Below are 26,225 nucleotides of genomic sequence, written 5' to 3'. Positions count from 1 at the left end.
AGCTACCGAGAATTCACAAGTCCTTTCATACCACGGTATTAATTTGTATTATCACTGTCCTCCAAGCTCGCCAATATATCTACGTCCAGCCCGGTGGTCTATTTTGTCCACTACACCCGCCCACTCCACGCGCCATAAAGCAGTCTTTGATGTAATCTATTGCTACGGTTTTGATTGATTCTTTTTATCGGCCATCTTTACGGAGAGCGGTGGGCGTGGCTCTCCAATAGAAAGTGTCCGCACAGCTCAGGCACCAACAAGTCTTCAGCCCACTCTTGTAGCCCAAGTTCCGGGTCTTTATGTCACTGAAGCAGTTCGTGAAGTTTCAACAGCGTAGTACCTTTTCTTTCTGGTTCAGTGTATGTTGAGCTAATTTTCGGCACAATTAACACAGCTCAAATTTCGTTCAGAACACCATGTTGTTACATCAGTCTACCTTGATCTACATGCGTCCTATATAACCTTTCACGACACACACGTTTCACCAAGGCTCGCAGATTTTTCGAACAAAGAACCTATTCACGGCAGGATATGCTGCACCAAACCCACCCCCCATATCCAGTCTACCACCATAACAAATTAAATGGAGAACGAAGAAAAACTTTTTATCCCAGCGTCCCCCCTCGCCATACTCCCTTTCCATGCAACTGGGCCCCATTCGTACTACTCTAGCGTCACCAGCCTCCACGCGGATTCAAGTCCAGAACCATCACTCTCAAACACTTGAGAAAACCTCACATCCACCTCCTCAAATCGCCTTCTGTGACGTTCAGCTCTTGTATTATCACTTGAGAAGAGTGGGCGGTAAGTTCATATTATTAGAACTACATTCCATAAACCAGACCCCAAGGACCATTAGTACAGCGCGAAGGCCGCAATATCTCGATATCCCCCTTCCTCACCGACGCCACTACCTCGAGAAGGAAAAAAGGAGAAGAGAAAAGGAGAAAGTGAAAGTGTATTGTTGGAAGAAACAGACAGGAAACCTCCAAGCCAGCCCCGACCCGAATTCAGCAAGGAAAAAATATGTATACGAAGTTACAGTATGCATTACATCTTCCAATACACCCGACTCAAACGAGTAGCGCGAGCGAACCCCCCTAGAAGACTCCTCCGTCCCTTCCAACGAAAAAAACATATTGGTATCTTAATCCTCCTCATGACGCCTTGATCCAGCTCAGCCTTATCCCATCTAAAGCTCGAGCAATCCGGCTCATGTTTTTCACAATCAACTTTTCTGCGCCCCAAAACACCTACCTTACCACTGTTCGCCTACCTGCTTCAGCTCAGAGCAGTCCTTCTCCCAGTCCGGCACACAGCACCGACACGCCGCACCCGTCCCTACCTTCCCCCCTCCATCCAACGCAAGACCCCCGACCTGTCGTCTCGTCTCGGAGTGCGCGCGCTCGTGGCGATAAGCAATACTTCCCCCCCGCGGCTCACGGAATGAATATCCGATACCCCCGACGAGTGTGTTCAGGCCAGGCCCGCCGATCTCATTTTGCGAGTAAAGTCCGCCGGCGGCGGCGGCGGCGGCCTCTTGCCACGGTTGTTGGATGTGATGTGGTGATTATTTGCCGCCTCCCTCCCTCCCCCCTCTTTTCCCTTATTTGTGTCCCGAGCTCTCGGCCTGACCCGAGTCCCTGTCGAAGGATTCCAGAAGAAGATCGCCCGCCGTCACACCCGCACGCACGCGAATAAAAAGCTTCTTTGACAAGCCCCGGCGCTATAGGCGCCACAAAAGGAAACCACATACCTTCGAGCGTCTCCACCACGCGCCCAAATGAAAAAGAATCAATCCACGATCCTTCTCTTCCCCCCTTTTTCTTTTGTCCCTTTTACCACCAACCCATCACCTCAAATCCATCCCCCCCGCCGTGACCGCCCTCGTCGCCAGCACCTCGATCCGCCTGGCGTACAGCTTCATCATGTGGCACATGGGGTCGCCGAACACGGCGGCCCTCAGCTCCTCGTCGGCGACGGTGCATGCCTCGACGTTTAGCTCGCCGAGCGGATTGGGCGGATTCGACGCGCCGGGGCGGTCTCGCAGCAGGATCAGCCTGCCCGCGCAGCTCAGAACGCCCGGCGGGACGTTCCATGTCGGCGGGGGAGGCTTGGAAGGGTTAGTGCTGCCACCGGATGCCGACGACCAGCTGTTAGACTTGGTCTTCTTCTTCTGCTGCTTCTTCCCGCTGTTGGAACCGGGTAGCAAGCTGGTTGAGCTTGCAAGTGCTAAGCTCGACATGCTCGTTAATGCGCAGCTATTGCTGTTCGGAGGAGCCGCCGTCCGGGGCGCGGGGGTAGCGTAGAGCCGGAGCATGTTCTTGATGACGTCCTTGTCGGCGCGCACGACGGGGTCGCCCTCGTTGATGAAGCCGAAGAACAGGCTCTTCTTCCACTTGCGATCGGCCGGGTTCTCGGGCTTGCGCAGCGGCAGCAGGCTCACGGGCGGCGCGCCGAACGTGACGCAGTGCACGCGCTTGAACAGCTGCGTCAGCTGGTTCAGCTCCGACGAGACCGTCGTCGACATCATGTGGGCGTATAGCAGGCTCGCGACGGCGCCGCCGGCCGAGTGGCCCGTGATGAGCAGCGAGCACGTCGCGCGCTTGGGGTTCTTGCGGAGCAGGCTCTGCAGGCGCGCGGCCACGGGCGCCACCATCTTGCGGGCGACGTACAGGAAGCCCGAGTGCACGAGGTTGCCCTCGTCGTCCAGGAAGCCCTTGGGCGTCGTCGGCGCGGGCCGGAAGTTGACGGCCCAGTCCATGAAGCCCGCGCTGCCGCGGATGGCGAAGACGATCGTGTTCATGTCGTCGACGGGCACGCTCTTGATCACCATGGCCTTGGTGCCCTGCCGCCAGTCCGGCTCGACGTGCGTCTCGCTCTCGTCGGCTTCGGCATCGCCGGGCGCCGGCTTGTGGTACACTTTCTCCGAGTACTGCGCGGCCAGGCACAGCAGTGGCCAGGTCGGCATGTACACCTTGAGCGGTGGTAGGTGCGGCGGCAGGCGCGAGTTCGCGTAAAGCCAAACCTTGCTGAAATGATTGCTATAGGATGCGACAGCGGCAATATTTTGATTATTGCCCTTTGACACATCCAGGGAGCTTTGATGCGGCTCCGGAGGGTGCTCGTATATGACTGCCAAAAACGTCAGCGACATGATTCGTCAATTGCATGCTTATCAGGAAAAAGCAAAAAAATAATAATATAACCTACCGAGCTCCTGCTCATTACCGCTGAAGACCTCGTCGTCAATGGAAGTGATGATCTGATCCAGTTTTGACGAGATCAAATCGCACAGGGCCACCGTGTGGGCCATGTACTGGTTTCCGCGGTCCTGCAGATTGCTGACCGACCGCGACGCCATCTTCTGGCGCCGCTGCAGGCCGTCGTTCAGATTCGTGACCGACTGCGACGCTAGCTGCTTCTTCTGCTTGTAGCTCTCGTTGATGCTGCCCAGCGACTGCGACGCCAGCTTGCCGGGCTTCCGCAGCGCCCCGTTCACGCGCGCGTTGAAGCCTTGCGGTGATGGCTGCTGCGGCTGCTGCTCCTGATGAACCACCACCTGCATGGGTGGGGATGGCGACGGCGGCGGGCCCCAATGGTGCAAAGCTTGCGGGGGAGCAGGAGGCTGCTGCGCGCCCCATTGGCCAGCCATCTGCGGGGGCGACGGCTGATAGGCTACTAAGGTCTGCGATGCCGCAGCGCTGGCGTCTTGACCGTAATGGTAAGCATGATGCTGCTGATACGGCCCGTCGCCAGGCTGCGGCGGCGGAAGCCAGGCCGGGCTCGAGTTCGCATGGTACATTGGCGACGGCGACGGCGATGGAGCTTGGGCTCCTCCTCCTGGAACTGGCGACGACACAGGGCGCGTCGAATTCGACGACGCCGACGGCGGGGAGACGGTCACCAGGGGCGGCGACGGCTGCGTCTCGACGAGCGTCAAGGTGGTTTGCGAGGGATGGTAGTAGTAGCCGCCATGTTGGGCCTCAGGCGGATACGCGTGGAGATGGGGGGAAGATTCAGGCGGCGGGCGAGAATAAGGTCCGGGCCGGTATGGCAGTGCGAGCTGGGTTTGCTGGCCTTGCGAGGAGACAGGCCGGGGCGGTATGGCAGGTTGCGAGTGCGATGGGTGATGATGTCGTCCGGGAGCAGAGTTGCTATTTTGGGAGCTCTGGTGGTGATGGTGCTGATGAGGACTACTCCCTCGTCCTTCTGGCTCGTGTGCGGGCTCCTTTCGCCGCTTGTTTGTTTTGCCGAACCATAGCACCGTCATATCGTTAGCATGCCGCTCATAAGAAGTCGACCGAAGCCCGCGACTCCTTGGTATTTCTTGCGCGGCTGGAGTCGTGCGAGGCAGGAGGCGAAGAGGCTGACTCGGGGGCCAAGCCTCACTCACAGCCCTGCTTAGCGGCGCCGATGATGCCACGGGCGATGCGATGCGGCGTCCAGCGATGACGACTCTGCCGATCTGGGACGCAAATTCAGTCAGCCATGCTACAACATGCTGCTATCAATACATGTGAGCCGTCCCGAGAATGCGCGCAGTAGTAGGATGTTAGAGCAAACGCTTTCCGAGCAAGCGCCGTCCAAGTCCCATCGTGTGCGGCGCCGCATCAGATTCGACTGCTCACAGCCACACTCCTGCTCCAAGCTCTCATATCCCCGCCGCCTATTCGCTACCACCCCCCGTCCGACTCGCATACGTAGACGCACGTATTACAGGGTCGCCCTTTCGTACTCGTCAAGTCGAAAAAGCCGCTCTATTGAACCTTCGCTCCAGTTTCATCTTGATTCGCCGACGACCCCCCAGCCGCGTACTGCCGCACGCCTGCATCGGGCAAGTCCTCACCCTCGCACGTGATCTGCTGACGGCCCATGAGACTTGTGTTTGTATGAGGCCCATGGCGCATTTTTCAAACTTTTTTGGATGCTCGAGTAATGCTAGAACTGCCCCTAATCCATCATCTCTCCAACGTACAATCGGCAGTCAGATGCAGCCAGCCAGCCATGCGCCCTTAACTCTCCCAATGCCCCCTGTTCCCGTGCTGATGAGACCAGCCGCTGTCATTCCCCCTCCCAAATAACATGTGTGCCCTAACACTAACATGCGTGCCAGCCTGGGACAGCAGGGCCATGATAACCAACCTGTTGAAGCCTCCTACCTTTCCCGCTGACGCGCCCAAGAAAACAAGAACAAACTAAAGATGCTTCACGCGCCATCACTTCGTCAAGAAGTCGCCCGGGCTGCACGGGCTAACACATCGCGTGGCTATCTGCACCAGAAGCTCGTCTGCTGCCATTGGCGCGGCAAGCAACCGAGCTGCGAGCTCGACAGGCTCCGTCGTCTCAGTGCCGCGCACTGCCAGAGGCTTGAATCAAATAATACACTAAAACTCCTGAAACAAAGCACCGTGTCTGTCGCTCGTTAGCACAAACCCTCGAAAAACGGGGGGAGAGAACGTACGGGTCGTCGCCGCTTGCTCCATAGGCTTCTGTCTCCTCGGGGTACTTGTCGAACTGACTGGCATCACCCGCACCTGCGCGGACCGGGGGAACATATGGCGCATCAATGTCCTTCTTGGCCAGCCTCTCCCAGGTGACCTCTGCGAACCACGGGTGGTTCATGACGTCCTTGGAGCCTCCGTGGAGGTTACCCAACCGCTTCGTGAGGTCGGGCGTGATGAGCTTCTGCAGCAGGTCTTGCGCGTCCGGGTGCACGTATGGTGGGTACTTGACGCGGCCTTTCAGAATGTTCTCGTAGATCTTCATTGGCGAGCCGCCGTCCCAAAATGGCGTGAAACCGCACAGCATTTCGAAGATCAGGATGCCGAGTGACCACCTGCGTTTCTTAGCTCATCTGCCTTCCTTCCTCCCTCGCGAAAGCCGGGCAAACTCACCAGTCAACAGATTTGTTGTAACCCTTCGATGCGACGACTTCCGGCGCGAGGTAGTCGGGCGTACCGCAGAGCGTCCAAGTAATGTCGGGCACTTCTTTCGCGAAACCAAAATCCGTAATTTTGAGATGGCCATGACGATCCAGCAGCAGGTTCTCGGGCTTGAGATCGCGGTAGATGATGTTCTGCGAGTGCAGGTAGTCGAGTGCTAGCGTCACTTCTGCCGCGTAGAACTTGGCGACGGGGTTGGGGAAGCGCTGGAGATCGGGTCAGCTCAAAACGAGATGGGGGCGGGATGGAGACAGGTGGCGCCATACCTGCGACTTTCGTAGTAGACTGAACAGCTCACCGCCCTCGACGAAGTCCATGACCATGTACAGATTCTTGGAGTCCTGGAAGGTGCCCCACAGGGTGATGAGGAAGGGGTGCTTGACCTTCTGCAGCATGCGGCGTTCGTCGTTTGTGTGCTCGACCTGCTTCATCTTGACGACCTGGGCCTTCTTCAGGACCTTGATGGCGTAGTAGCGCTGGTTGTGCTTGGACTGGACGAGGTGCACGCGACCGAAGGAGCCGGTGCCGAGGGTTCTTTGTATGGAGAAATCATTGAGGGTGTATTTGCCCTTGGTGGTGCGGACCGAGGGTGTCGCGGCCTGTTGACCGCCGGCAGGGGTCACAGCGCTGCCGTTTTGGGCCATTGTCTTCTCCTGGGCATTATTGAAGGAGCGCGAGGCGTCGGTGCCGTTGGCGGGGTTGATGAGATTCTGTATGCTGGGCAGGTTGTGCGTGTGCTGCGGCTGGGGACTGTACGGCTGCGGGCTTTGGGAGCTAGTTTGCGGGGTCGCGTACGGCTGCGCGTAGGGCTGAGAGGAGTTCATAGGTTCGGCGGGACGAGTGTTCTGCGTCAGCGAGTCCTGAGGGGCGTGGCCGGAGGTGTGCGAGGCGGAGGGGCCCGGCGATAGGGATGCGTGCTGTGCCTGGTGGTCGGAGCCGGTCTTGGAGACGGTGGGGGTGATGGGCGAATGGGTGTCCTTTTCCTTGACGGGGGAAGACGGGGCGGCGTCGAGGTCCCGAGAACCAGACGAGTCCTTCGTCCTCTTTTTTTTCAAGAAGCCTAGAGTCGGCATGAAGTATGCGCCGCGATCGAACCCAGGGCAATTGGAATTCCCTGCCCAGCCTGAGGAGCTGCCCGGGGAGGTGCCGTAACCCAAAGGTGCTGCAAGGTGGATCTGGCGCCGATCCTAGTCGCGTTCAGCCGGCTGCTGTGCGGGGTGCGGAAGCAGGCTGGGGGCTGGGCTGATATAAAGCAGGCAGGCAGAACTGCAATGCTGGTGAGGCGCAGCGCTCGCTGCGATGGGGAGCGTGCCGGGTCGCTCGCACGCACGACGCGGGCCGGTTGGGCAAGGGAGCAGAGGGGCCCAGGCCGGGGGGCAGTCGAGACAGGAATGCCCGACGGCGGCGGCAGAACAACACGCAAGTCGGCGAGGTCGTGAAGGCAGGGGCGGTGTTGGCGGGCAGGCCTCAGGGCGCGAGTGAGGATAAGGAGTGGTCGTGGGGGCGCCGCGGCGGGGGGGAGGATTGAGAAGGCAGCTGCTCTGCGAGAGGGAGGGGCGAGCGGGCTGCTGCGCTGGTCGACTGCTGGAGGGCGAGCGTAAGGGAATAGTGCGTAGGTCAAGCACCTGGAACCGGCCACCACGGCCACGCCTGGAGCCGCGCCCGTAATTCGCTTGCCCCTAGGCTCGAAGCGGAGGGATCTGCCACGGGAGGTCGCTTTGGGGATCGACGCTCGCTCTTGCACGGCCTGCGCATCGAGAGTATCGCAGTCGCCAATCGCCCGCGCAGGCTAATAATACTCGTCCGCAACGGCGTGCTGAGAGGGCGTGTCGGCAGCCGCCAACATCCCGCGTCGCCCGCACGCCCGCCCGCCCTGGCTTTCCCGCTGCGCTCCGCCCGCTGCGTCACGACGTCACCCGATGCCCTTGGACCTGCAACAAAGAAGCGAACCTCTGCCAAGGCAGTCCAGCAGCAATCACCCGCTGCGCGCCGGCGCTGCTGCTGGCCGTCGCCCGCCCAGTGCCACGGCCGGCGGTGAAAGTAGGCCCGCGGCCAGGGCCGCCTGAAATGAGACAGGGTGAGACAACAAACAGACGGCCTTTGAGGCCTGCTCCAAATCAGGCACTCGCTCGCCGTCGTTGCGCACGGGGCGGTCGATGCGCCTCGAGATTGACTCCCAGAGGCGCTGGCCGTGCGCTTTGTCGGGCACACTAGCCTCTACGCCCCAGGGTGATTTACTGTTGACGTGCTGCTGCTTCATGTGAAGGCCCAGCCCGACGCAACCGGCCCGGCGCGCAACGGCTTTGAGACCGCCCTGCGCCGGATCAAGCGAGCGAATGACAATAAAAAAGCTGACGTCTTTGGCTGAGCCCTCATGCATTCATTGCGAAGCTGTACTTGATTACTTACATCCACTCGCTCGCTATTCCGGGGCGCCGTCCCAATCCATCCAGACGCCGAATCCTAAACCCATATTTTGCACCTTGCATTGCACAGAGTCATAAACATCGTAACCTGCCCCGCACTCAGAGCTCCTCCTGCGTCACCGTCTCTCCGTCTTCGGTCTTTGCTGCAACCTTGGGCTTGCTGGCCATCAGCAAGTCGAGCCCGCACACGTCCATTCGGTTTCCGCGAAACTTGGAGTACAGCTTCTCCCAAACCCACCTGGCCTCGTCCTCTTTCGGCCGCAGCTGCACCATCTGCCCGTACGGCACATCATACTCGGGCCCGGGGAGCTCGGGATCGGCAAGCCGTACGTATGCCGTCGTAGTCAAGAATTGCGTCGAGTTGAACGATTCGGCGTCGTCAAGAGCCCGCAGCTCGGGGGATTCGTAGTACAGTGTTGTTTCGGCCTCGGCCGTCGGCGGCAACAAAGACGTCGAGGCCTCGAAGTGCTTCTGGAACAATTCTTGATCGCTAAAGTCGTCCTTGCCGAGTGCGGCCGACAGCTTCCTGAAGGTCGACATGGACGGCTGCATAAGCATGAAGTTGGTTGAGATTCGGGATGCTGTAGGATCCTCGGGGAGCGCTGCAAGCCTCTGAGAGGGAGAGAAGGCCAGGAGGGCATCCATAGCCAGAGAGTCAATGATGACGCCGGATGGCGCAAGATAGAGGAGCCGATCGAAGTCGATTAAAGAAAAGAAGCTGGCGAGAGAATACTTCGGAGGGACCGAGTCTACAAATGTCAGCGATACAGACGGCTCTCTCGGGAAGTAGCACCACATACCCTTGATGATAGGGTCGACTGGGCGGAGAACCACTCTGTACCTCCTCACGGCTGCCCTCAGTAGTCTCCTACTGGTGTCGAGGTAGGGGTCCTCCTCCTCTTCGTCCTCGATCCAAGCCCTCGGGAACATCAGAACCCGGGTAGCAGGGCTCTTCTCTCGATGCAGCTCCGCGAACTGCATGACGGCAGTGCACACATCGCGATGGTCCGTGACCAGCTGCACATAGCCCAGTCTTCTCCAGTCTACCTGCGTTTCTTCTATGAACTTCTCATGTTTCGGATCGCGGGACCCAAGCACTCTCGCGAGCCTTGCATTTGGGTTGAAGGGCTCTTCCGGCACGGATTTTGTAGGTTGAGGAAGGCGAGGTTTGATGGCTTCCTGGATGCCGCGTACGGTCTGCTGCTGGAGAATGTACCCAGAGAGGAAAAGTAGAAATGTGAATATGAATACTGCAAGGCGGGGTCAGCAAATTGGCTTGTGCAACGACTAGGAGATCCGTGCGGGTGGTGGTGGGAAGCGGTGTTTACGCACCTATAGCAGACGATATGGCCATGGAGACCTGGCCGCCCGTGAGCAACACCATCTCTCACGATATTTCGGACGTCGCGGTGGAAGTGATGCGCAACGGATTGACGCGTCTGTGTGTCGGTGCGGCGCGATGTGCACCCTCGTCATCGTCACAGCCCGACTGCTTCCTTGGACACGCGATGGTTGCGCCGGGCAACGCTATCGATACAGGGATCGCCTTGCCCGCGTGCGCTTTGGCAAGTCTGGCGCTTACTATCCGGGGCGCTTGTACGGCACAGCCAGCCGAGCGCGCGACTCGCCGAAGGCGTCTCTGCTGCCCAGCAGTTGGGCCTGCGGCATTTCCAGCGGACGTTGAGAAAGCCCCCGGGCGGTGGATCGTCTCCGTCTCCACGATCATCACAACCATCTCCACAACCAGTTACTCAGGGGCGCCTGCCCCGAAAATGCCAGCTTCTCACCCTGACCACTTGCCAGCGCAGCAAATACATGGCATCTTTTTCTTGAAGGCGAGATAAAAGGGGCTTGGTACTTCCAAGATCTCGCTTGTGCTCGCTCGGCATGATCCGGACGCCCCAAGTGGCAGCCGCCATATCGGGTATCATCTTCGCCGCCAAAAATAGTCGGCACTTATTGGCAGCGATTGAGATTAACGAAACGCGTGAAATGATGATCGTGGCGCAATTCTGCGTGCATTTTCCCACCCGCCTGGAAAAATTGGGAGATTGATGCCTCAGGCACACAACCGTTCAGCCCTACAACGCTTGGCGCCTGTCACCGCCCGAGGCCCGTGCTAAAGCTGCGCTTCTTCCGCAAGCTCTCCAACGAAGCTTTTTTGCGCCGCCACTCATTCCACGCTCGCTCACGCTACAATTCCCTTAGCGCCAGACGCATTGCCTCTCCCGCTTTACCGGCCCGCACCAATCAGCCTCAAGAACCATCTCCCACCGCCCGCACCGCGCCGCATCCACTCACCTACGTTTTCCCACGCGCAACCAACGCGCACCGCTCTCTCCCGCAAGCACACATGGCGACCCACCAAGCGGACGCCAAAGCGCTCCTCGACGACCGCGGCTACAGCGGCGCGCTGATTCGCGGCCAGAACCCGGCGCTGCTGTTCGAAAAAGCCGTGCGAGACCGCATCACCGAGTCGTACTACTGGAAGGAGCAGTGCTTCGGCCTGAACGCGGCGACGCTGTGCGACCGCGCTGCCGAGCTCACCTTCGTCGGCGGCACGTACGGCGGCCTCGGCAAACCGACCCCGTTCCTGTGCCTGGCCTTCAAGCTGCTGCAGCTCGTGCCCGAGAAGGAGATCATACTGGCGTATCTGAACTGGCCGGAGGATGAGGAGAGAGGGGAAGGCGAGGGCGAGGACGATGAGGGGAGGGCACCTGGCGTGAAGGGCGATTTCAAGTATCTGAGGGCGCTGGCGGCCTTCTATATCCGGTTGGCGTGGGAGCCGGTGGAGATTTATCAGACGTTGGAACCATTGTTGGCGGATTATAGAAAATTGAAGAGGAGGATGAGGGATGGGTTTACCCTGACTTACATGGACCAGTTTGTGGATGATCTGTTGATGAAGGATCGGGTTTGCGCGACGAGTCTGTGGAAGCTGCCGCCGAGGACGCTGCTGGAGGATCTAGATCTGCTGGATCCGAGAGAGAGCCCGCTGGGTGACGAGGTCGATCAACTGGATGAGGATGAAGACATGGAAAACGGAGGGCACAGGAGCGAGAGAGAAGAGAGCGGCGAGATTGAAGAGCGGAGCCGCAGAGACAGCAGATCCTCAGCCGACGACTGAGTTGAAACCAATCTCTGGTATCATCTGGACCTGCAACGAAGTTGCCCAGGCCGATGCTGGCCACAATCTCTCAATTCTTCAAAGGCGAATCCGGCACATTGAAATTTTGAACGATTGGATGACTATCAGAATTCCCAACCGTTCCGATAAAAGTGCCGCCATGGCCTCTTTACGGCGTCCGAGGCCCAAACCAATACCGACTCTGAAGTAAACATGAGCCAAGGCGATTTAAACGTCTCGGGTCAGTGGGGTTCTAAGAAGTCAGGAATACGTAATACAATACGATCACAGCTAAAGTTTATCTTAACACTGACTATTGACAATCACATGTCGTACTTTTGGACTGCCTTTTCTGGATTATTAAATGATAATTTCAGCCCAGTATTGGCCATGGGATGAGCACCCTGGATGAACTTTCTCATGCAAGCTGGATAACGTGTTCGGTGAAATTGAAGGCCGTTAAAGATTCCAGCATCCCTTGACTTCCGCCTTATCGACCATACCGATACCTTGAAGAGTAATCCAACAGCTCTTACAAACCGACGCGCGTCCCATCTCAGCAAATTCCTGAATCCGTAATTGTGGCTTGAAACCCTATCTGAAAATCCAATAGAAGCAGCAAGGTCCTCTCAGCTTTATTCATATCAATATAGAACTATTAGCCCGGGAGTTCAGGGATTCTGGTAGCAGAGAGTAAGTCGATACGATCATGTGGCCTCCGGAAAACGAAAGTGAAAAACTGAAATCGTATGAAAAGCTTCCCGAGTAGCTAGACGCCATCCTAACCACGCAAGGAAAAGTCGTAGAAGTGGGGGAGCGGCCTTCCCGATCGACTCACCAGAACGTTACTGGCCTGTGGGACAGACCTGAGTCGGCTAAACTACAGTCAGTCCGTGGATGCTTTCGGCTATCAACTAGCTCGCGATTCTTATGTGAAACCTATGACGAAATCCTTTCGAACCGACATTCAGAGTTCTACGTAAGCTATTGGAGCACGTTACTGACGCAAATGCTACCGTCGATCTCAAGAGTACACTAGACAAAGAAACTGCCTGAATGCTCTATCGTCGCTTGATGAAGACTAACTGACTGGTGATTACCCCGGCGTCATTACCAGATTCCTGAGTCAATGTGCTCATTCTTTATCAAGGGATGATGCATCGGCAGACGGGAGATCAATTGACCACACAAGCCAGGGGAAGCATAGAAGAATCCCGTAAATTTTCATTACATTGCACAAACCACCCTTGCAGCCGATATCACCCGCAAGGAGAGTTAGGCACTAGAGGCAGCTGGTTCTTTTTAACATTTCAATATTTTCTCTTTTCAAAGAGCCAATGGTCTTGAAAATCCTTGTACATGTTTGCCGTATGATCTCATTGGCTGCATCATTTGAGTCCCTTAAGGAGAAAGAACGGCGAAATGAGGGAATGAAGCGGTAGTGGCGTCACACCTTAGCTGATGATTAAATGAAGACCTCCATTTAACTAACACCTATTCACTGCGTTACAACACGCATTTTGTTAAAGGCTACCTGTAAATATGCTAGACTTATGCCTAAGTGATATCGTACCAAGAGTTCATAATCATCAATGTGACACTTTACATATATACTGCCACTCTCCGGGAAGCATCAGTGGAAGAAAATACCAGAAAAAGAAGAGAAGAAAAACAAACAGGAAACCAGCAAGAAATCTCATAACATCAAATCGTTAAGGTCCTTTCCTGTCCATGTTCATCCACATGTCACCGTGCCACTCATTAGGACCGTCCTAATTAAAAACCCTCCGATCTCTTCATCTCCCAAAGAACATGGAACGAGCATCATGAAGAAGAGAAAACGCGATGCATGCCCGCAAACTCCGCACTCCTCGCCATTTCAACGCAAATACTCTCTCAAACTCCTCATGTCGCCCTGACGTAATTTCCAGGGAACAATCCCTTCTTCCCGCAATAAACCCCCCAAAACCAATCTCCATTGATATCCTCCGCTTCCCTGATCTCTGCGCCCTTTGGGAACATCAACTCATCCCGCACGCCCTCCTGTGGCCAGTAGCTCCACAGTGCGAGAGCGCGCAGTCCCAAACCGCCATCGGGTGGGAACTTCTTCTTCAGGACGAGACCGGCGCCGTTGTTGGTGGCATTGCTGTTGCTGTTGTTGGTGGTGCCGCTGGAATTGTTTGTAGAATTCGCATTGGAGTTGCTGCCGCCATTGCTGCTGCTGTTATTGGCAGCGGTGGTGGCGGCGGAAGAAGTGTTGGAGTTGGAATTGTTATTCTCCCTCTGGACTGACGAAGCGGACGACGCCGAGTTCGATCGGAAGAGTCCCGTCCGCATCCTCGCTTTCCTGATGGTACCGTCCGTATCCCTCCATCTCCACGCATGCGGTGCGTCTACCGGGCTCGTTGCACCAGCAGCTGCAGGGTCAGGTGGAGGAGGAGCAGCTTGCACGGCGACCGGTATACCGGGTTTATCGGTGGTGGTTGCGGAGGCATCCTTAATTAGTCCGTTATCTTTCATGGCTAGACCGCCAACCAAATCTCGCGTCACAACGCGTCGCTGGCCAGAGTCTCTGTCTTCGAAGCCGATGACCACCATTCGATGTTTGTGTGGGCAGCGACGCCACCCGTTTTGCCCATCCTCAGGAGGAATCTGACCAGAAGCCACAAGTGTGTGGTAACACGATGTGCATATATCAGAGTTGCCTGCGTTACATATTTGACAGTGAAATCGCGTGTGTGAGGGTGGGATCGGGTATGTGCATATGTCGCAGAGAGTACTGAAAGTCAAAGGACGGAAAAGAAGACCTGCGAGCGTGTAGGTGCCGGGCCCGCGAATTAATGAGGCGGACTTGGGCGTGATTGGAGGCTGAGATGAAGATGTCAAACCGGGCGAAGAAGGCACTGAGCTGCTGTTATTTCCCGACGCGGAAGGCCGATGCTGGAGAGGGAGCAGAGGGTGAGTACAATGTCGCCCTTGATTTACGCAACCGTTGCAGAAGCCCCAAGCTCCCTCATTGCAGACGTCGCATTTCCAATAGCAACCATTGGAGAACGAGAGGCAGATGTCGCAAAAGACACCGGCCTGGAGGCGCTGAGATGGATCCTCTTCCGTTAAAAGCGTATCACCAGGGCCAGAGCTCACAGGATCTTTTCGTGGCTTAATGTAACGGCGCCCTGCAAGGGAGTGAGGATGATCATGGCCAGGGGGATAGCCACCTGGAGGAGCTCTACGTTCGTATCTCTCCCACGCTCTAGAGCCAAACCCAAACCAGTGCTTACAGCCTAATCCTTGACGATAGCACCGCAAGCAAAGATTAAAGTTGCCATCATTGCATTTTCGGCAGTTGTAGTGCAGTGAGTACTCGAGATGCTGCTTACCACAACGATTGCACGATATTGATGGCTCAGTGTACGTGGGTCGTGGACCAGAATTGCCGGACGAAGAAGGTCTTGCATTCAAATTTCCAGAGTCTGAGCTATTGTGACGTCGCACGGGTGCGAGCACAGGGGTGTTCGCAACCGCATGCCGCGAACTAAGCCCAGGAAACTGACGCAGACTAGCATGCGCTTCGGCGGCAGCCGCCGGTGTGTTCAATGGCGGGCTGTGGAACATCTCTGAAGTGAATACAGCTCGGCGAGGAGAGTTTTCAGAAGAGTGATTTGCTTGCTGCCTACTGAGCATAACATCCGATGCGCGGACAGTACGCTCTGGATCGGTCACCCTTCGGTCATTCTGAGTTGGCCGCTGTCTTTCTATTGCATTTCCTTCCTGCGTGGTTTGTGGCCGGTTTGTGAGATCTGTCGCAGAACGGACCGCAGGCCTGGTTGAGTCAATTGACAGACCTCTGTGGTTATGGCGGCGCCCGGAACGACTGCTATCCTGGCTTGAGGACCGAACTCGCGATCCTTCCCGGGATCCGCCATTGACAGCCTCAAATAGATGCGGACGAGAGACAGGCGGTCGAGAGTGCGAATTTGACTGCGATTGCGGTTGAGGCTGGGACTGAGGCTGGAGCTGGGTCTGGGATTGGGATTGTGCTGCTTGTTGGACTGCTTCCTGGGTAGCACTCTCTGCTCGTGCGCGCGGTCTTCTGGTGGGCCGGTCTCCATCCACCTGGCGCGTAGCGGAATGGCTTGCGCTACGTGATCTGTCATGCCTAGCTCTTAATCGAGCCCTCTCGCGTTCCCTCTGGCGACGACGGAACGCAGCCGCTATCCTCTCCGTGATTTCCTCTTCTTGAGAAGCATCAATGTTCTCCAGATCAATGCCATCCAGCAGACCATCTTCCCTGATTTGACGCATAATCTCCTCCTCCATCTCTTGCGAATCAAAGTCCGATGTACTCAGAAGCGACCGCAAGCTGGCCTGGTGCTCGATCACGCGACGTGGCCTCGGAGACGTGTCGCGGCTCCTCTCAACCTCTTGCTGAGCACCCCTTGATGCCGAAGCGTCCCTGGCTCTACGGCGCCTCTCCTCACGTTCACGGCTACGGTTCCGCCGGCGGCTCTCGGTGGGCGGGCTAAGAGTGTCACTGCCGCTGCTGCTGACACCAACCTCCTGGAGACTCAGCAGGCGCACTTCCTCGAGCATGCGGCGGTCGTCCTCGTCTGAGTCGTCATGCCGTCTCCTGCGTAGCTTCGGTAACACATTATCGCCGGGCTTGTACACTTTCCGCATATCGTCCTTCTCCTGGTCGGTCTTGCCACGGCTCGGGTTTGCATGTAGAAACATGTCAAGAAGGGTGGTGACGGTGGCATTGGGCTGGGTGGCGCGCACAGAGGCGCGGCATGACGGGCAGGTGTACGGGTGGGCAGTGGTGGCGCTCTGGGCCTGCCATGAGAACCATTCTTTCAAGCAGGCGCCGCAGAAGGTGTGCAGGCAGTCGAGCAGCGTCAGCGGCTGGTAAAGCACGTCGGTACATATCTATTCGCAGGATTGTTAGCAATGCGTGCGCGCGCGCGTGGGCAGAGCGAGGGGCGCCCGTGCTGGCGGGGTGCGCGGAATGAAGAAGCTGGGGGATCCGCCGGCCGTGCCCCTGCGTCCTGACTCTCACTCACCGAGCATGACAGCTCCTTCTCCAGGTCCATCAGTGGACCGCTCTGCGGATCTCCGGCCATTTGGGTGGGGGCGCGCGGCCTGCGCGACTTGGGTAGGATTGGGAAGCGGATAGGGATGCAGCGAGCGAGGGTGATGCTGCCGGCAGCTGGAGGTGATCGAGGTGGAGGTCGTCGGCGCGAAAAGCACAAGCACAGTCAGCGGTGTAGCGCGCCATTCGCCGTTATGCTTGGCAGCTGGAGAAGGCCGTCGATTGCGGGAGCTGAGCGGCCGTCCGGGCTCTATGGCTCTGCTGGCGAGTGCACACGATGGTTCTTGAAGGCAAAGAGCGAGCGCACGCGAGCTGGAGTGCTGCCGCGCGCAGTTAGCGCTGCGCGTGTCGTCAGATGCGCTGGCTCGCAGGGAGGGCAGCTGTTTCAAGCGGTCCGTAGTGCGCCAAAACTACCCAGCAGCCACACCGACGAAACCCCCGCAACCACTCATTCGCCGCCGCACGCAGCAGCAAATTCAATCCTCAAACACGCCTGTCTCCACAGGCCCTTTCCACGTACCTATTCGAGGTCACTTGCCTATTTCACTTTTACGCCTACTACGCGTGTCTTCGTCTCATCTTCTGCTAGATTGACACTTGTAGTATTCCGCTACGTGGTCAAGTAGCAAAAGCCGGCTGTGACTGGAGCAGCTTCGTGTTCTTGTTCCTTGACTATCCCTCCCCTATCTCTCTTTTGTGGCTTTGTGTTGATGGAGATTAGTGACGCTTGTGTATATGTTTTACTAGCCTGGTGGCCTAATTTGTCCCAAGGCTGATTAGCGTACCAGCGATCTACGAACACCACTGGGTAGCCATGTCAGTCTCATCGCTCTGCTTGATGCTCAAAGCTCGAATACGGATTTAGCAGCAGACTTGCGTCATTCTAGCTGAAATATGATGATGCGTCGTTGAAGTTTAATTGACGGAAGAAGATAGCTAGTTACCTCTATAAAGTTTGAACTGGAAGGGAATCATAGTTCTGCGTATCGCTCGGATATTTTTAGTTTCGACCTCGCAACGCTAGTTTCAACGCTCGCAAAATCGAGGGCTGAGTATTATGATACTTCGTAAAGCGGCTGCGTAATCATATCCACCGTACAGTACAGTTCCGTCGGCCGGCGGTAATAGGGGGATTGAAATAGAAATACTACGCTGCAGCGATCAGTGATGACCTCATACGAGCTGATTTCGTCCAATACTCCTACAGATTCGATGATACGCGCAATCGTGGAGTAAGCATCACCGTCCAATCAGCGTGTTGAGATCACATCCGGCTTCGAGAAAAGCAAAAACCGGATATTGTAAAAACTACATGTCGGAGTGCAAAGCTCCCAATCATATCGGCACTTGGAGCTAGGAGCTACAGTTCTGAAGGACTCCTCGGATCTGAAAGAGGCCGTGACGAGCGAGTGAAGTGATCCAGAAACATGGTGGTGCATTCATGAAACCCAGGAATTAGCACTTTCTACACGCTAGAATCTTGGCTCGTTGGTGTGGTTGGTACGAGTAGATTGTTATTCGACGCTGTTGTCATCAGGATAGTGAGTGTGAATTTGCTGAAGGCAGCAAACGACCGATGACGGTCTGAATGGTTGCCCGTCTGCATCTTCGCCAGTCGGTGAAGGCTTGCAATTCCGGCAGATACGCCGTAAAATTTTACGCGGAATGCCGGGTAACCATGTGGTAGCCAAAATAAGAATTGCTTGGAATGAGCGCGTGGTTGCGGAAAGACGCTTGTTGGTTCTGGAATGGATGGTGGTGTTTGGGGGCGCCGAGAGGACGAAATATCCAACAGAAAGCCTGTAGCAAAGGCAGCATGGCCAATACTTCGAATCCTACTAGATGGAAAGATGACCAGGAGCTGTTTGCGCAATTCTGACGGCGTGGTTGTACTCGTCGTTCTGACTCCTGTGGGATGATTGCTGTAGCCAACCAAAGTCCTGGTGGCACAGCGTCGTAGACTCGCACAACGATGCCAGGGAAATTCGCCCTCGATAACTACGGAGCTTCTCAGCCTTGAGCAGCTGAGAGGGCGTGATGGCAGCGGCCCTCGCACAGTAACACTTCAGCTGATACAGGAGACGGTGAGCAAACGGAATGCCCGAGCGCGATCTCCGTGACAGTGGCGCGGACCCTGACAGCTGTTGTCGGTGGAGTGAAAATGTGCTGGAGGTGAGGTGTCGGAGGGCAGGTGGCAGGCGGTGGCACGCGCCGCGCAGCGCCGATGATTGGCAGCATGGATTGGGCGCTCAGATGACGGTGCGCTGTGCGAGACAGCAGTCACAGCAGGGCAGCGAACATGGTTGGTCAGGCACAGGGGCGGGATCCCGGGCAAGGCGCAAACGGGCAGCCTGGCGGCGGGCCGAGAAATGGGGCGCGAGATGAAGAAATGGTGACGGAGCACGCAGCTGGTGTGGCGTGAGCAGCCTGGAGTGGCTCATCGCGGGGGCACCCGGTACTCTGCCTCGCAACGGCGCGCGTTCGCTGATGGAAGGAATGCGGCTGGCAGCTATCTCACTGTCTGGACGTCACAGTTGCGCAAGTTTGAGGCCTGCGGCTTCCATGGCCCTCCGATGGCAGGCTCTGGCGCGTTCTGGGCACCGCAATCCGCGCGCGCCCCCAGCCGCGGAGCCGTGGGAGCTTTGGACAGCGGCAAGCCACCAGGATGCAGCATGCCCTGCACGCAGCCCAACAAGCTTCCCAGAACCGCAAAGCTGCACCAGACTGGGCCCCAAGCGCTGACCTGAACGGCCGGCCCATAGCCCACAAGAACCATGGTTGCCGCCCTCCGCGCTTGCCCAGTTGACTGCCTCCACCTTCCCGCACTCCTACCACGCCATTGTTCTCTAACGCCTCCCTCAAAGCTTCCTCCAAAAGTCGCTGCACCACTCACACACAGCAGGCGCCGCACACCATCGCTCGTCTTCCCGTCGCTGGTAAGTTGGCCATTCTCTCCGCCCTAAATTCTCACCCGCACTCCCCTACCGTCTCATATATCCTCATTGCTCTGCCAATATTTGCCCCATACGTCGTACATCCCGCGCCTCTTCCTTTTCAATGCCTCTTCGCAAGCAGCCGCCGAAGCACCGGAGGCCCTACCTCAAGCCCGCTGCCTCCGAAGCTGACCTCCGCGGGACCAATAGGCCTCCTCAAACCATCAGGCACGTTGCCTCAAAGAGCTCGTTCAGACTCCACCGTCCCTCTTACTACCTCCTCCGCCAAACCACGCTACTGGACGAAATGGATCTTTCCAGGCCTAAAGTGTCCGTCACAATCACCTTCTCTGTGCCGGGCACTCACCCACCCGTCTACGTCGCCTCATCGCTCACAAATCCGCCATGGGCTCCGGTGGAGATGAGCATAAAGGACGAACGTACCCCGGCTGGCGACCTCGTCTTCGAGAAGAGTTTCGATGCGGTCGAGTCGGGCGAGTACCAGTACAAGTTCAGGCTCGGGCCTGGCGATTGGTGGGTTTGTGACGAGAACGCGCCAATAGGTAGGTTCTGTCCGGTTCCCTGCAGCCACACCCACTGACGTGCATTGTAGTATCCGATGAAGCCGGCAACCGCAACAACCTTCTGGTCGTCACTCCACCGCAGTCACCTGCTTTGGATAGGGGCGAGACCTCCTCTGCGCGCAGCATACTCTCTACTCCTGAAGTTGAAAACTTGGCAACAACTGATGAGCCTAAGGATGGTGAAGGTAGTGGGTCACCTCTTGACACTGCACCGGACCCCCTTCCTTCTACTGTTGTCGATCAAGTCCCCAATGCAGAACAACCTGCATACTCTGACAAGAAACCTGCGAGTCTTATGGAGGAGGCGTCGAAAAGCACGGCTGAAGCGGAACCTGCTGTTGAATCCGAACCAGCTGAAGCTAATTCAAGCCATACGAAATTAGACTCGCAGAAACCCGTCTTGCTACCATCGGTCGTTATCGAGAAAACTGACGATAAGCCCGCGTACGGGGACGATCTTGGAGCGAACGCAACTCAAGGACAGCAAGAAGCTCACGCAAAGAGAGCCGCAGACGCTGAGCCTGACAAAGTAGTTGTCACTGGCGACGTGGAAGAGCCGAAGGAGCTTTCGAAGCTTAGATTGGTTCCCAAGTCCGAGATCCCTGCAGAGATCTCGAACGCAGAAGATCAGCATTCGCCGTTGCTGCCGCACGAGGCATTTGAGCCACTCGCTGATGAGGCCCCATTGCTTCCTCACGAGCGATCCACATCCGTGTCCAACACAGAAAGCGAAGACGATGAAGATGCGGTCGCTTCAACAGACTTTGCGCCCGTGGAATTCGACGGCGACATACCGTTGTTCCGTCATGAGTCGATCTCTCTGGCCTCATCTGACAGCCCCCCGAGGAGCCCTTCCCAGTCCCGGCCCAAGTCCCACGCATCGCTCAAGGACATGATGGACGAGGAAGACGTCAATGATCCCTCAATCGAGCCATTCCCCACCCGCCGCGAGACAATTTACGAGCATCTTCAAGGATTGGCGAACCGCATGGAAGTGGATTGCTCTCTTCCAGAAGCTTCCGAGACTTCACCGCGCCGGAAGAACTCACGATCGTCATCGGAAATGTTGCCACCTCCTTCACCGCTAGATTCCATCAAGGAGGACGAGGAAATTGAGGAAGAAGATCTCAACAAATCGCCATCACTGGTGGCTCCGGCCCATTTGGTCGACCAATCGGTCGCCGCTGAGCCCACCCCGCCGTTGACTCCAAAGAACGATGTCCATGCTACGAGACAGGACCGTGCCGATTCCTTGGTTACCGTCACAGGCGAAGACACTCCTAAAGACGTCAAGGACCAGGCCAGTGACACGGACAGCTCTAAGAGCCAACTGGACGAGCCAATCGAGCTTCCTGAGCTGCGTCCTTCCAGCCTGCGTCCTGCCAGCATGCGTCCTCCCAGCCTGGCACCTCCAGTAGGCAACAGAGATATTTCTCGTCCCGGGACTTCTCACTCGGCCAAAATCACTCCGAACAAGCAAAGCTCTTCGTTCATGATCAACTTCTGGAACAGTCTGTTTGGTAGCTGGCTGGCACCAGTCGTCAGATGGTTCTCACGTGTGTGTGGAGGACGGAAACGTGCTACGTAAGCATTCTGTTCGTCTTACTGCATGGTTGGACGCGAGGGGTCGTTTGGAGTGATTTCCAATTTGCTCGCCGCTACACCCATACCGTATAGTCGTTCAGATTGCTAACGCTAGCACACAGGGTTGTTGCACTCGCCATCGGCACTGCAATTGTGGCTTATTCCTATCAATCCACGCTTCTAGGGACTGAAACGCCCAGTTCCCAAGATCAATAATCCTCTCATACGTATGAGTAACGTTGCATCATGGTAGGGGGGAAAAAGGAAAAGTTTACTGTGCCAAATCAGGGTGGCTTATGGAAATGGGCGAGGCTGCGATGCATATCCTTTCGTTTCAATAGACTGTACGATACTTCATTTCCAGGGTTCGGGGGGAGGGTTTTTGTTCTATGGCGGTTTTCTGGTATATCCTTTTCTGTGTCTTCTGTAGCACCTCCCACTGGACATTGTTCACCGGGTTATGGCCCGGGGTACTTGATGCTTGCATTAATAAATGAGAAAAACGAGTCATGAATCCTAAAACATCAAGCTGAGCTTCCTACCTTCATTGGAATGTGTGGACGAAATCAACTAGGCAAACTGGCATGGGAAGGATTTGGGTGCTAAGCTTTGCATCAGATGGAAACTGTAAGACTCGGCTTTGCCTTTCTTCCCATCCCCCCTTTCCTTTCCCTCATATTTCGCGCTGTAGGATTAATTTCTTCCAATGGTGGCATTGGGAAACAGTGGGTACGAAGCGCGCGCGTCTACAATCGCCGGGTAGGTAAGGCAGCACCGTACACGCACTCATTCGCTAGAGTTTGAAACACTACGATTTTGAATCGGAAACGCCTTAGGTCTCGAGGTATGTATGCTCGTTGCTTTTCCATTTCATTTTTTCTTTCCCTTTGACTTGTGGGGGAATTGTTCAAAGACCAAGGCCCCCTCTCACCCCAGTCTCACCCCACGAACAGGCGGGGCAGAGTAGCGCGCACGAACGGCGGCATGAGGCGCACGCGTCGCGTGGCCCCCCCTTTTTACTTCGTGTCCTGTAGGCCCTTCGCTGCTTCGAAGAATTCTATTGCCCGCTTTATTAGCCTTTGGGCGGCACGTTTTGCTACGCGCTTAGAGTGTGTGCTCGCGTGCCGTCTAGGGTCCGTGGGGAAAAAAAAGGTAGTAGTGCATGCACGCGAGCCGCGGTAACCTTTTCTACCCGCTGCCCGCCCACCTCATCGGAATTCGTTACATGCCTAAGCGAAGGGAGGTAGGTGGGGTCGGGCGCGATTCAGAGGAAGACATCTTTGTCGGGTTGCGCGGCTTGCGTGTGGCTTGTGCTTGGGAAAGACGGGTAATAAGTTGCTGGAGACAAAAGGACTGTGGGAAAGATTTCCTTCTTCGATGCCTTGAAAAAGCAGAGGCCTGAGTGAGTTCTGGGCAGAAGCTGAGAGGCAACAGTCAGAGACATTGCGTCAGGATATACGGAGTACCAGGGTGCTGTCGATGGCCCGGGCCGTGGCTATTCTTTCCCTCCTGTTCCCAGCACGTCTGATGCTCCCATCAAGATCCTTCTCTGCGTCGCTCTCGAAGAAAACGAGCTGCACGATGCGGAGCCGGTGTGCCGAATCTTCTGCAGCCTAGAACAATCTCTCACTGCCCTCTCGTGCCCACGGTCCCTACCGTGCCGTCTGGGCTCTCTCGGCTTTTCACACTCCCTGTGGGCCCTGCCGTCGTTCGTTAGCCCCAAGGCAAAATTGTGGACAGGAAGCGGGGGTGCCGGTGAAAGCAAACCATCGTTCGTGTGGTGATAAATGTGGGTCCCGCAAGGGCACCGGAGTTAGCGGTCTGACCGGGGGAGGGCCAGTTCAAAGAGGCGGAGAGAGCGGGGAAAACACGCGGAGAGGGTGTAGACGAAAGGGGAAAGACCGCGCCATCATCCCTCTCAGCGTAACATTGGCATTTGGCTTGCTGCTCTTTTCGCGTTATTATTAAGGATTGCGTGCAGGAGAGAACATGGGGATCGTACAGGAGTCACCGGCCAGAGGCGAGAAGAGAAAAATGCCAAGGGTCCACATCATACCCCCGCAAAAAAATTAGCTCGCGGTCAGTTGGTCAGTCGGTATCTTTCCCCACAGGTAGCCCCTCATGTCTCCGTTCGGGCCCGGATTTTAGTTGTACGCAGTTAGCTGCCGCTACGTTTTCCGACTCCACTCCCAAGAGTCAGTGTGCATGCATACTCTGAAAACATGCACCCGACTATAGGATTTAGATCTGTCAAAAATAGCGAATCATAGCAGCATCTATATCTTAGATCCAGGTTTAGTTTGCTCTAGTATGGGAGTAGTTCGCTTTTCAATTTTGAAGGGGGAATCGAAAGGGTTCCAGACGCTCCATGGCAAGCCTCCAATTCTCCACAAATGCCACGTCTACAGGGTCCGCGACCGCACCCACTTACACAGTACGAGAATTAGCGCTAGAATTACATTTTGAGGCTCCGGAGACTCGTACAGTACACTACGATGCCCTTGCAAAGAAAATACGCAGTACCCACGCGCCAACGCATAAGACCCTCAAAGCTCAAATTATCCGTTTACCTTTTGATGCCCTTGTACAAGAGACTCACCATCTTGCCCACACCACTACTCGCAGTAGTTTGCCGGGAAGCTTCCCTTGACACCCCTCAGCTCTCCTTCCCACCAGCTAGTCGCCTTGTCTCCCTCTCTCTTCAAAACCTTGATCCTGTCGCCCTCCCTGAACGACAGATCACCCGGTCCTTGTCCCTGGAAGTCGTACACTGCCGTGACGTAGTCTTCTTTCTGGAAGCTATTTAGCCGCTTCTTCGGCGGTGGAGGCGGCGGCTTCTTCTTGGCGCCGATGCCCGCTGCAATGCCTTGCAGCGGAGTAGCGATGCCGTTGGAGTGGGGCGATGCTGCGATCGTACGGACGGGCGAGGTGCCACCGCCAAAGTAGTCGCCCCCCTGTTGCGACTGACTGCCCGGAGAGTAGGCACCGCCGCCAATGGATGATGAGGATGAGGGGCGACGGGCCGTGCCGTCGTAGGGCGACAGAGTGTTCGTGCCGCCGATGCGGGGCTTGCTAGCTGATGGGATCTTGGGACGGGAGGCGAGGTTGATCGGGGGAGGGCCGGATGGGTCAGGCGAAGGGGGAGCATTGGAGAAGCTGCTGCGCGGGCGAGGAGGCTTGGGTGGGGCCTTCTCTTCCTCCGGGGAGGCGGCGGCACCGCCGGAGGTGTGGGAGCCAAATGAAGGCCGACCAACGATACGCGGGCGATTAGAGAACTTGTCAGTGGCCGTATTGCGCAGATTGAGGCCAGTGACGGTTCCGTGCCTGGATTCAGGCAGCTCCATAGGCTGGCGGACAAGTCTTGTGTGCATGAGCAGTTCATAACTAGACTCAATTTCTTTGCGCAGAGGCGTGAAGGTGGCGTCCCAGTCTGCCACAACATCGGCCATGTCAGGAGGTGGGGATGGGAAGCCGTATTCCTGGCAATATTCATGCTGCACAGTATACATGTTGCCCAAGATATTGTTCTGAATCTCAATCTGAGATGCTAAAAGGAAAGGCAGGAGGGAGAGGATGGCGGCTGTGATGTTCGGAAGATTGGCTTGCAAGTGCCTGTCTGCGGCGTCGTACTCGCCTTCGCAGCGCTCCATATCGATGCGGTGCTTGGCCAGGGCAGACTCGTCGCGAGCGGAGCGGTTGGCTTGGTTCTCCAGCTTCTCCACACGGCTCTTGTATCGTTCGTAGTCGAGCTACACATCCTGTCAGCTACCAGAAGCTTCGTAGAAAGCGCCAAATGTACCTTCTTGTCCTCCCGCTTTTGTATGACTTTGTGCATTGGCTTGATTGTCTGCTTTGCCTCTTGCGCCGGCTTGATCAAGCGGCGATCAATCATGTTGACCTCCTCCATCATGTCGTTTTTGAGCTCATCGTAGAGCTGATTGAGACGGCGCGTGCGCTCCAGAACCTCGCGGGGGGTCTCGGCAGGGACATGGCCATGGAGTGGCGCTTCGCCAACAGCAGCAATGGGCTTGTATATGGCCTCGAACTCGGTGACGACGTGGAGTTGATGGGTGAGAAGATGCGCCCATGCTTCTCTCCAGTGGCTAGTGGCGTCAACGAGCTATGCGATGGTCAGCTTTAGTTGGCGCTGGCTAGGGAGGGGCGAGGTAGCGGACTTGCCTTTCCGAGCATCTGATCGGCCTCCTTGAACTCAGCCAGCATTGCGGCAACTTGCGCGTCATCCTCGCTACGGGGCATGAACACGCCGACCTTGCGCTGAATACGTTGCATGTTTGCGACTACAGGACCAATTGCGAAACGAATGGAGCTGTCGAGCGCAGCAGCGGGTGCGCAGACGAGTGGAAGGAGGCAAGAGGGCTGTGTAGAAAGTGCGGCGTACGTGGAGGGAATGGAGCAGCAGGCAAGCTGCCGCGGGGCCAGCAGGGGACCCCTGCCGCTTCCTTCTGGAAGTTCGGCACTTTAGCGTCGGTTGGGTAGCTCCCGCCCCAGCTACCGCCCTTGGGCCGCTGTCGTCACA

At 56.5% G+C, this 26,225-nt stretch overlaps 8 protein-coding genes across 8 annotated transcripts; 2 read left to right on the top strand and 6 right to left on the bottom strand.

The window, feature by feature from the left end:
- Nucleotides 1–1,852: 1,852 nt before the first annotated feature.
- Nucleotides 1,853–3,805, bottom strand: LTHEOB_1138 (Lipase class 3; the record flags this gene model as incomplete). Its single annotated transcript, XM_035508129.1, has 2 exons — nucleotides 1,853–3,135; nucleotides 3,214–3,805. 2 exons carry the CDS (start codon nucleotides 3,803–3,805, stop codon nucleotides 1,853–1,855), a joined length of 1,875 nt encoding a protein of 624 aa, XP_035367485.1.
- A 1,582-nt stretch (nucleotides 3,806–5,387) lies between these two features.
- Nucleotides 5,388–7,018, bottom strand: LTHEOB_1137 (CAMP-dependent protein kinase; the record flags this gene model as incomplete). The annotated part of the gene is made up of 4 exons (XM_035508118.1): nucleotides 5,388–5,415; nucleotides 5,465–5,839; nucleotides 5,898–6,151; nucleotides 6,212–7,018. 4 exons carry the CDS (start codon nucleotides 7,016–7,018, stop codon nucleotides 5,388–5,390), a joined length of 1,464 nt encoding a protein of 487 aa, XP_035367484.1.
- A 1,452-nt stretch (nucleotides 7,019–8,470) lies between these two features.
- LTHEOB_1136 (Glycosyltransferase family 8) lies at nucleotides 8,471–9,755 on the bottom strand (the record flags this gene model as incomplete). Its single annotated transcript, XM_035508107.1, has 3 exons — nucleotides 8,471–9,120; nucleotides 9,172–9,621; nucleotides 9,704–9,755. 3 exons carry the CDS (start codon nucleotides 9,753–9,755, stop codon nucleotides 8,471–8,473), a joined length of 1,152 nt encoding a protein of 383 aa, XP_035367483.1.
- Nucleotides 9,756–10,724: 969 nt separating this feature from the next.
- LTHEOB_1135 (PRP38 domain-containing protein) lies at nucleotides 10,725–11,498 on the top strand (the record flags this gene model as incomplete). Its single annotated transcript, XM_035508096.1, has 1 exon — nucleotides 10,725–11,498. The coding sequence occupies one exon, from the start codon at nucleotides 10,725–10,727 to the stop codon at nucleotides 11,496–11,498; it is 774 nt and encodes a 257-aa protein (XP_035367482.1).
- A 1,905-nt stretch (nucleotides 11,499–13,403) lies between these two features.
- Nucleotides 13,404–14,096, bottom strand: LTHEOB_1134 (Ring finger domain-containing protein; the record flags this gene model as incomplete). Its single annotated transcript, XM_035508085.1, has 1 exon — nucleotides 13,404–14,096. One exon carries the CDS (start codon nucleotides 14,094–14,096, stop codon nucleotides 13,404–13,406), a length of 693 nt encoding a protein of 230 aa, XP_035367481.1.
- Nucleotides 14,097–15,253: 1,157 nt separating this feature from the next.
- On the bottom strand, nucleotides 15,254–16,618 carry LTHEOB_1133 (Ring finger domain-containing protein; the record flags this gene model as incomplete). The annotated part of the gene is made up of 3 exons (XM_035508074.1): nucleotides 15,254–15,639; nucleotides 15,698–16,424; nucleotides 16,559–16,618. 3 exons carry the CDS (start codon nucleotides 16,616–16,618, stop codon nucleotides 15,254–15,256), a joined length of 1,173 nt encoding a protein of 390 aa, XP_035367480.1.
- Nucleotides 16,619–19,644: 3,026 nt separating this feature from the next.
- On the top strand, nucleotides 19,645–21,692 carry LTHEOB_1132 (Pt repeat family protein; the record flags this gene model as incomplete). The annotated part of the gene is made up of 2 exons (XM_035508063.1): nucleotides 19,645–20,083; nucleotides 20,134–21,692. The coding sequence occupies 2 exons, from the start codon at nucleotides 19,645–19,647 to the stop codon at nucleotides 21,690–21,692; spliced, it is 1,998 nt and encodes a 665-aa protein (XP_035367479.1).
- A 2,611-nt stretch (nucleotides 21,693–24,303) lies between these two features.
- LTHEOB_1131 (Sh3 domain signaling protein) lies at nucleotides 24,304–25,978 on the bottom strand (the record flags this gene model as incomplete). Its single annotated transcript, XM_035508052.1, has 3 exons — nucleotides 24,304–25,437; nucleotides 25,488–25,777; nucleotides 25,864–25,978. The coding sequence occupies 3 exons, from the start codon at nucleotides 25,976–25,978 to the stop codon at nucleotides 24,304–24,306; spliced, it is 1,539 nt and encodes a 512-aa protein (XP_035367478.1).
- Nucleotides 25,979–26,225: the final 247 nt, after the last annotated feature.

Source organism: Lasiodiplodia theobromae (assembly GCF_012971845.1).
Source record: "Lasiodiplodia theobromae strain AM2As chromosome Unknown scaffold_3, whole genome shotgun sequence".
NCBI lineage: Eukaryota > Fungi > Ascomycota > Dothideomycetes > Botryosphaeriales > Botryosphaeriaceae > Lasiodiplodia > Lasiodiplodia theobromae.
The sequence above is the reverse complement of the archived record's forward strand: the minus strand, read 5'-3'. Positions and strand labels throughout refer to the sequence as shown.